Source organism: Gossypium arboreum, chromosome 3 (assembly GCF_025698485.1).
Source record: "Gossypium arboreum isolate Shixiya-1 chromosome 3, ASM2569848v2, whole genome shotgun sequence".
NCBI lineage: Eukaryota > Viridiplantae > Streptophyta > Magnoliopsida > Malvales > Malvaceae > Gossypium > Gossypium arboreum.
Genome location: NC_069072.1, coordinates 32,645,310 through 32,654,264, shown reverse-complemented (window position 1 = coordinate 32,654,264; position 8,955 = coordinate 32,645,310). Strand labels below are relative to the sequence as shown.

At 33.0% G+C, this 8,955-nt stretch overlaps 1 protein-coding gene across 1 annotated transcript; it reads left to right on the top strand.

Moving 5' to 3' along the window:
- The first annotated feature begins 2,837 nt into the window (after positions 1-2,837).
- Positions 2,838-8,629, top strand: LOC108489480 (two-component response regulator ORR21-like). Its single transcript, XM_017794059.2, has 6 exons — positions 2,838-3,459; positions 3,897-4,049; positions 4,129-4,527; positions 4,690-4,766; positions 6,356-7,539; positions 8,134-8,629. Exons 1-5 carry the CDS (start codon positions 3,255-3,257, stop codon positions 7,529-7,531), a joined length of 2,010 nt encoding a protein of 669 aa, XP_017649548.1. The 5' UTR covers positions 2,838-3,254; the 3' UTR covers positions 7,532-7,539; positions 8,134-8,629.
- The last annotated feature ends 326 nt before the right edge of the window (positions 8,630-8,955 follow it).

Genomic DNA, 8,955 nt, shown 5'->3' with positions numbered 1-8,955 from the left:
ATAAACATTAAATATAATAAAACATATCATAAAATTTGCATAGTGTATTTCACATGAACTTTTCAGACAAAACAACTACTAGCTAGATGTCGATGACTAATCTGCAATTTTTCCTTTTTTGCGATTATCCTTCTATTGATTCAATTCTCGATCTAAATAATAATTCATTTCAATTTATCAATTCCAAATACCTTATAACAGCCTATGTTAAGCATGTATCAATTCAATTTCATCTTTTGGATGTCCCCTAAAGTTTTACATTTTATTCAATTTAGTCCTTAGAACCAAAATTGCTATAACTTTTGAATTTGCGCTTCGGTTTCAAAATTGATCTCAATTTCATCCTTCTACAGCTCTATATTATCTATAATTACAGAAATTTCATACAGATTCTGAAATATTTACACTTTAGTCCTTATATTCAAAACTAACAATTTTCACAATTTGAAACTTTGAAACTTTAATGGCAACATTTTGAAACTTTAACAGTTTTAGGGAATAATGCACAAATTAACTAAATCGAGCTACCACGATCTCAAAAAAATAAAATTTACGGAAAACAGACTAAAAATGCTTACCATGCAAAGGATGAAAGATTGAAACTCAATTCTCTTTTCTTCCTCCTAAGTTCGGCCAAGAAAAAGATGAGAATGGAATTTGAGTGATTTTTTTTTAAAATTTGTTTTATGACACATGTTTTTATTATTATAAATTTTAAATATAATATAATTTAAATGGTTTCACACACGTATCTGTCACCAATCGTCAACTATAATGAATAATGCCCTGATTGCCACATTAACGTTTGGTTTAATTATTATTTAACCCTTTTAACAAATAAAAATCTATAACGATTAATTTTATTACTTTTATTATTTAATTTTTATTACAATTAATTATTAATTCGACAAAGTTATTTATCCAAAATTCAATTCATCTATATAGTAATTCTATAAGTATTTAGTAAAAATAATTTTAGGCTTGGTTTATAAAACAAAGTTCCAATACCTTATTTTCCGATATCATTGATTTTAGGGTTGATACACTTTTACCTTAATTAACTATTTGATACACTTTTACCTTAATTAACTATCCAATTAACAAAATTAAAATACCAAACTTTAATTAAATTTCATACTAAACTTATTTAGTAGGGTTCCACAACCACCGTTTCCTGCACCAATTGACTTTCGGTCATTCTGCTTTTATTATTATTATTTTTATTTTGGACTTAAGATTTGGGCTATAATTAGTTTATTTTGAGTTTGGACAATAATGAGTAAACTTGCTCTTGGGCCGGACCACCTGCTTGGGCCCGAAGGCCTGCCTGAAAAATAGGAGGGTTTGAACAAAAATAAAGGGCTCAAAAAATGGGTTTGGGTAAAATTTAAGGTCCGTTTTCTATATCGATCAGGTCTTGGGCAAGATTTTTTTTGCCGAGCCCGCCTTGCCTAAATATATTATGTTATAAAAAGTATTATAATTAATTATATGTATTAAATAATAATTATATATATTTATATTTATATTAAATTCTAACCCAATAACAATTAAATTCATTACCCAAAATCTCAAAAAAACTTAGCAACTAAATAACCCAACCCAAAATATCAAATTTTAAAATTATATTTAAGACAATACAATATTTATTACATTTATTTGTGTTTTTAATATAATAAAAATTTTATTATATTTATGGTAATGTTTTTAATATTAATACTTTTTAGTATATTTTTAATGTGATAGAAAACTTTTATTTAAGGGCTTTTAGTGCATGTATTATATTTTTAAAAATATTTTAAAATAAAATTAATTTAAAAAATTAAATATAGATGGGGTAGTCGGACCAATGTTTACCTTTCATAAATTAGGCCAATTGTGAGGAAAAAATCTCATTTTTTAGGTTATATTGGGTCCGAACTTGAAAAATTAGTTTAAATACCTTGCATGAGCCCAACTTAAACTTGACCGACCCACAAGCACATTTAATAATAAATAGATTATTTCGCTTTGGGCTTAGTATAATATATTTTTAGGTCTTGGAATAAATATTTTAGAATATGAGTATTAAGTTTATAGATTTAATAAGAAAGATAAAAAATTATTTAATTGTCATTAATAATTTTATATAAAATAACTTTATTAAATATATAATTTTTATTTTTATAAGGTGAACTTAAATTGCATTGTCATCTTATAAAAATAAAATGAATTATTATATTCAAAATTAAAATATTTATAATTTAACAATTTTAAAATTGTCTAATTCTTGAAAGCCTGTGCGACTTGATCTAATCAGTTTGAAAAAATTTGAACTTTCTAAGCCCGTAAAAGCCCTTGCCCGGATAAACCTAAACTTGAGCTAATCCAGGTCTAGAAAAATCTAAGTCGAAGGTAAATTGGATCCGAGCGGCTCGAACCCTCCTGATTGCTAGCTCTGGTTTCCACCTATTTAAATAAATAATTAAAAAAACATAATTTTATGTTAAAAAATGATCGAGAAATGTGGTCGTAGAAGGTCAATACGACTCTGACTGCCACTTCAGCAGAAATGCTTCCTGCAAGACGATCCTATATCCATAATTTGATCAAATTCCCTAAATTTGGGAAAAACACATCCTAAATCCATAATTAATTTTTAATATCAAATTAACCTTGAATATTTTAATGCAGTGGCATGAGCCGTCCCTCACAGACCAGACCGAGTCGAGAAAACCAAAGGATTGCGGACCGGAAATTGCACGCTACCCACTGTGCCTGACTGACAATCGCTGGATAAGTGGGCCCCACCTCTCGCTTCCCCAATTATTTCCCTCCGTTTTCAACTTATTTTTTTTTTGGGCGTGTTTTCTACTTATTTATATTATCTGGCCCTGTCTCAAATAAATAAATTAACCGATAAGGACAAATTCTTTCTTCTCTATTTTTTTGCGCGTTATACACCAATTCTCTTATTTCTTCTACTGTAGAAGAAAAGAAAAATCAACTCACTTTGGATCACCAAAATTTTTCAACATCAAAGAAAATAGATTCCAATTTATCCTTGTTTTATTCACTCGTCGGTCCGATCCCGGTTTAAGCCTTTCAATTTAACCCCTCATTTCTAGGGTTTCTCTTCTTCCTCTCTGTTTCTACTGTTTCTCGTTTTGGTGGAGTTCGTTGGTTTATTTTGGTGAATTGGAATCGTTAAGAGAGAAGGATTGTGATTATAGGGTTTCTTTTTAAATGTGTGAGTGAGTTGTGTTTTTCTGACTATGGCTACCATGCATAGAGTTGTACAGTCCAGTGTGAGTACGAGTGACGCTACCACCACCAGCTACGGCGGCTTGACGTCATGCAAAGCAGCGGATATTGTGATCTCTGATCAGTTCCCGGCTGGGTTGAGGGTTCTAGTTGTGGACGATGACATTACCTGCTTAAAAATCCTCGAGCAGATGCTTCACCGTTGCCGCTATCACGGTGCTTAATTTTGCATTTTATAGATTCACTTATATATATTTCCATGCATTTTCTGCTTATAACACTGCCATCTTGAATTAAGCTTGGTTTTTAGTATATTTTCGTTGTTACTTTTAAGCAAACGAGGAAAGACAAAATTGCATTTGACTAAAGATTATCGAATCACTAAAATACAGGGCAAGTTAAACATAATTACTTCCTAAAAGTGAAATGAAGCCTTTTTATTTGGCTAAAATTACATGTTCAAGTGTTGAACTCTTAACATGTGCTGCGTACCATTCACAAGCATGTGGTAGATTCTCGCTAACAACCAGAAAGAGTCTTAATTAGTTTTAGGGTTTCGTATTAGTTTCTTATTTTTGAGCACAGTGAAATGTTATGATGTATGTTCAATTTTCTTCATTACTTTTTAAAAGTAAAGTTCCTTTTTTTTGCAGTTACTACTTGCCCCCAAGCCAAAGTTGCTCTGAACCTTTTACGGGAGAGAAAAGGGTGTTTTGATGTGATACTAAGTGATGTTTATATGCCAGATATGGATGGTTATAAACTCCTCGAACATGTTGGGCTTGAAATGGATCTTCCAGTAATTAGTAAGTATTCATTTATTTTCCATGAAGACTTTTGGTAAATATTATTCTTCTGCTTACTGACATGATGAATCTGTTGTAGTGATGTCGGCTGATGGGAGCACACGTGCTGTTATGAAGGGAATTAGACATGGGGCTTGTGATTATTTGATTAAGCCCATACGTGAGGAAGAATTAAAGAATATATGGCAGCATGTTGTGAGGAAGAAATGGAATGAGAATAAGGAGCTAGAACATTCAGGAAGCTTAGATGATACTGATCAGCATAAACGAGGGCATGATGATGCTGAATATGGTTCTTCCGCCAATGATGCAACAGACACATCATTGAAACCTCTGAAAAAGAGGAGCAATTCAAAAGAAGGGGATAATGGTGAAATTGACAATGATGATCCATCCACATCAAAGAAACCACGTGTTGTTTGGTCAGTGGAACTGCACCAACAATTTGTCAGTGCTGTAAACCAGCTAGGGATTGATAGTAAGATTTCTAGCGATTTGATCCTTTTATTTATTTTTCTTACTATGTTGAATTCAGACAGGGATAGGCTTTTGTATTCTGTGCAATCTCTGAAATAGAAAATGTTAATACTAATTGCTTTTCTTATTATTGCTGGATAAAACATTGTGGCTGCTATTTCAGAGGCTGTTCCCAAGAGAATTCTTGAACTGATGAATGTACCTGGTTTAACTAGAGAAAATGTTGCCAGCCATTTGCAGGTTTGGTTCTTCACCATGTGAATCTGACATGTATTTTCTTTTCTTGAACTAGTAATCTGGACTGATCGTAAATATATTTGAACATTTGGTAATTGGCTCTCAGCTTTGTGTGTAGTTAACTAGCTAAAAGCACTTGATTGTTGTTTTAGTTGCAAGTTCGCTGTTAAATTTAAACTTCTATATTTTGGCTGATAACAAACATTTGATGGTTTGATGTTGGCATGTCATTTCATTTCTTATTATTTCAAATCATGCCTTACTGATTCTTATATGCTCTGTTATTTATTTATTTCATAGTGAGAAGATATGGTCTGTTTCTTCTTTTTGATTTTACTCTGCTTTCTGATTTAATAAAGTCTATAGCTCCTCATCCAACTTTCATGCAAGTTATGGATTGAAAAGCTTGTATTAGACCTCAACTATACTCAAGACTTTATTTTACATACAGCTAAGTACATTTTAACCCCTTCCTTAGAGACTGAATTTTTATAAATTTTTTGCTTGCCAATATAATATTTTATTGGGTGGATATCTATGGGGAGATTTCGATATAAAGCTATTGTGAAATGAGTCATAATTAACTCTATTTAAAATAATCTTAAGTGGTTGACATCTGATGAAGTTGTGAAAGAATTCTCTGAAGAGGATTAGTGTTGTCAAGTTAAATCTGTCTGATTGAAAGTGGGTCTCATAATGGAGTTTAAAAGAACAAAGAACCACAATGGTGAAGAAGCTTGTATTATTATTGTTGTTATAATTATTATTATTATTTACATCATTTGCATATAAAAATTATATCGGCCGATGATGCTTGTAGCATTGATAATATTTTGTACTTTGTTTTGCAGTGAAAGTACCTCTATTATGGGGACTGGTTCAAATTCATCCCTCTACTATTAAATGGGCAATTTAGTATCTGTATTAGTAAAAAAGATTCAAATAAGGCCAAATTTTACAGTTGGGAAAGAAAAAAAAAGTGTGAATGGTTTGTGATTTTCTACCAAAATATTTTTAAAGCTTTTATGGTCTTGCAAACAAAATCTTTTGTTTGGTGTTGAACTGTGTATAGACAAAAGTTTGAACAAATTTTTTTAAAGCCCCTTTCATTTGCTAAATGGCGTGGTGTCCATGTGCCTTATTTTGCAAAATAAAGTCTCACATCATCATCTTTCAAAAAGAAAAAAAAAATTATCCATGTCACTTTCAACAGTGAGCTTAATTCTATTAAAATTTTGCCTTATTTGAGTCTTTTTACTAGTATAGGGACTAAATTGATCCACATTTAATGATAGAGGGACTAATTTGAACTAGTCTTGTAATAGAGAGAGCTAGCAGGTACTTTCACCTTGATTTTGCTAGTTAGTTTTGATTAATGATTGTGATATGTCCTTGTCAGCAGTGCAGGACCACCTGTCAGCTGCTCATGCTGAAACTGAACATATAACCTGTTCAGGAGCTTGAAGCCTTTAGTTACATTCTTTTGATAGTATATAGGCATCAAAGTTCCTAATCGCGCTAGATATATTTAGCTCCTTCTTTGTGCTTGTTAAAAACTAAGTTTACATAAGATACTGTAATCTCATATGCAGAAATTCAGACTATACTTGAAACGAATAAGTGGAGTGGCTCAACAAGGTGGTATTGCTAATCCACTTTGTGGGCCAGTAGAAGCAAAGGTTAAAATTGGTTCACTCGGAAGTTTTAACATCCAACCATTGGCTGCATCTGGACAAATTCCTCCACAAACCTTAGCAGCTCTCCATGCTGAACTCTTAGGTCGACCTGCTGGCAATTTAGTTGTGGCTATGGACCAGTCAGCACTTCTTCAAGCAACCCCTCATGGGCCCAAGTGTATTCAAGTTGATCATGGAGTTGCATTTATTCAAGATTTAGTAAAAAGTGAATCCAGTAGCTCCAAACACTTCTCACAATCCTTTGCACCTGTTGAAGATGTTGCTTCAGGGTTCAGATCATGGCCCTCTAATAACATTGATACGGCAGGACCCAGTAATAGTGGAGGGTTAAGTACTCAGAATGGTAATATGCTTATTGATTTGTTGCAACAACAGCAACAACTCCAGAAACCACAGCAGCGATCTACTGTTTCTGAGCTGCGCCGCTCAATCAATGTGCAGCCTTCTTGCCATGTTGTACCCTCTCAGTCATCTGCTAGTTTTCAGGCAGGAAATAGTCCCGTTTCTGTGACCCAAAATGGCAGCTATAGCAGGACTGCTGTTATTGATTACAATTTTCTTTCATCTCAATCAAATTGTCCTTCATTGAATATTGGGCAAGTATCAGATGTGACTCTCCAAACTACAGGCGTTCTTAGTGGTTACATACCCCTTGCTTCTGTTTCTCCATCTGTTTCATCTTGCTCGGTAAATGCTGACAATTGTGCCAGTCAGCAAGTTCAAACCTCAAGCATAACATTTAAAGCATCCAGGCGTTTGCCAGGATTTGTCCATAGCACGAGTAATATCCCGGATCCTTATGGTTCTACTAAGTCTGGGGATTTGCTCAATCAAGAACCTTTTAATAATCTTGGATATATTAATAAAGGAACTTGCCTTCCAGCCAAGTTTGCTGTTGATGAATTTCAATCACATTTGAGCAGCTCTAGCCATGGAAAGGTTTTTTGTGAGAACATTGGTACCAGAGTGAAGCAGGAGCCTAGTATGGAGTTTGGGGATAATGCAAAAGTGGGAATCCCAATGCTACAACAATTTCCTCCAAATGATCTCATGAGTGTTTTCACTGAATAGGTATTCAGGTTTGGTCTTTAGTAAATTTTATTTGCTTAACAGCATGCACGTGCATAAGTTGATTGGCCTTTAGTTGCTTCTCTATGGCTTTTCTTTAACTAAAAGTAACTTGCCACTTGATTCAGTCTCTAAGGAAAATTCACCATTTCTCTGTTTGACTTATCCTGAAGGCAACACAGCAATGTATCTTTTCATTTGAAATCTAGGAATCAACATTTGACTTGTTATGCTTATGGAGCTAATTTGATTTATGTTAGCATCAGGTTAATGACCTTGATGATGCATGATTCTTTGTTGTTCCAACACTTCATTTTTGTGATGTACCCATGTCTAACGCATATATGGACTTAGGTATAGGATATCGAAGGATCTTCTGAATTCATGGAAATCTTGGAAGAAACTAACTAGTTTGAGCAACATAAGTATAAATAGGTGTTCATCTTGTATGGCTGAACTAAATTTCCTAGGAGTTTTATCAAACCTAACATGGTAGTAGGTCTGCTGTTGTTTGATGAAGCACTAATGGCATTCATATAGACAATATTGACGATGTTCAATAATCGAGTATTTACTGAATCAGCTCTGATGTTCTTGTACTACAGGCTTGCATTGTGTAGTGAGGAATACCTTTCTTAGTTCTGTGTTGTTGGAGCTTATTATGCAGAAGCAGGTGTTGAGAAAGTTTCAAATTGAAGTCTTATTTTTTACTATAGAAAGTAAATTCGGTGAAGCTACTTGGTATATGGAATTCCAAAATAGTAGGAACTTAATTCTGCTCTCTTTTGTACATTTGGGGCAATGGCGAAGGCTTTATTCATGTCTAGCCGCCTAGAATCTTTATGTCGTAATTAGTCGCAAGGAAAAATAAGCTGTGTAGGATGATAGCTTGAATTTATGTCCAAATATGGTCTCTTGCCAACATAATTGTGCAGAGTACTTGGGTAGTGATGTTAGAGTTATCATTTGATTTAATACTCAAATGAGTCTGTGTATTTTTGCACATTTTTTATACTCTTTAGTATCTTTATCTCGTAATACTGTTAATATACTAATTATTCATGGTTGGGCGAGTACCCGGCATTTAGTTTATTGTGGGAATACGTAGCCTACATTTTTTAATTTATTTCTTATTAAAGCATTTGTATTCAATATGTGTTAAAAGTTATATTTGAACATGGGTATAAGAGTGACTTTTTTAATTCAAACATCAATATATATTTGGCATTAATCCAAATGTAATAATCTGTACTATACTATTAAAGCAATCCCGTTCAATGAGAGGCAAGAATTAGACTTTGAAGGGCTTTAATTTTGTGACAACTAAGCTATGACATTTCTTGATGGGCTGGGGGTAATTAAGTCATTTTCTTTTGCAAAATTAAAAAAAAAATATCATTGTCAAAATTAAGCAGAACTGACGGAAA

Coding starts and splice junctions, on each gene's coding strand:
- LOC108489480 (XM_017794059.2), top strand. CDS start 3,255: ATGGCTACCATGCATAGAGTTGTACAGTCCAGTGTGAGTACGAGTGAC. Junction 4,050..4,128: donor AATGGATCTTCCAGTAATTA/GTAAGTATTCAT, acceptor AATCTGTTGTAG/TGATGTCGGCTGATGGGAGC. Junction 4,767..6,355: donor ATGTTGCCAGCCATTTGCAG/GTTTGGTTCTTC, acceptor TCTCATATGCAG/AAATTCAGACTATACTTGAA.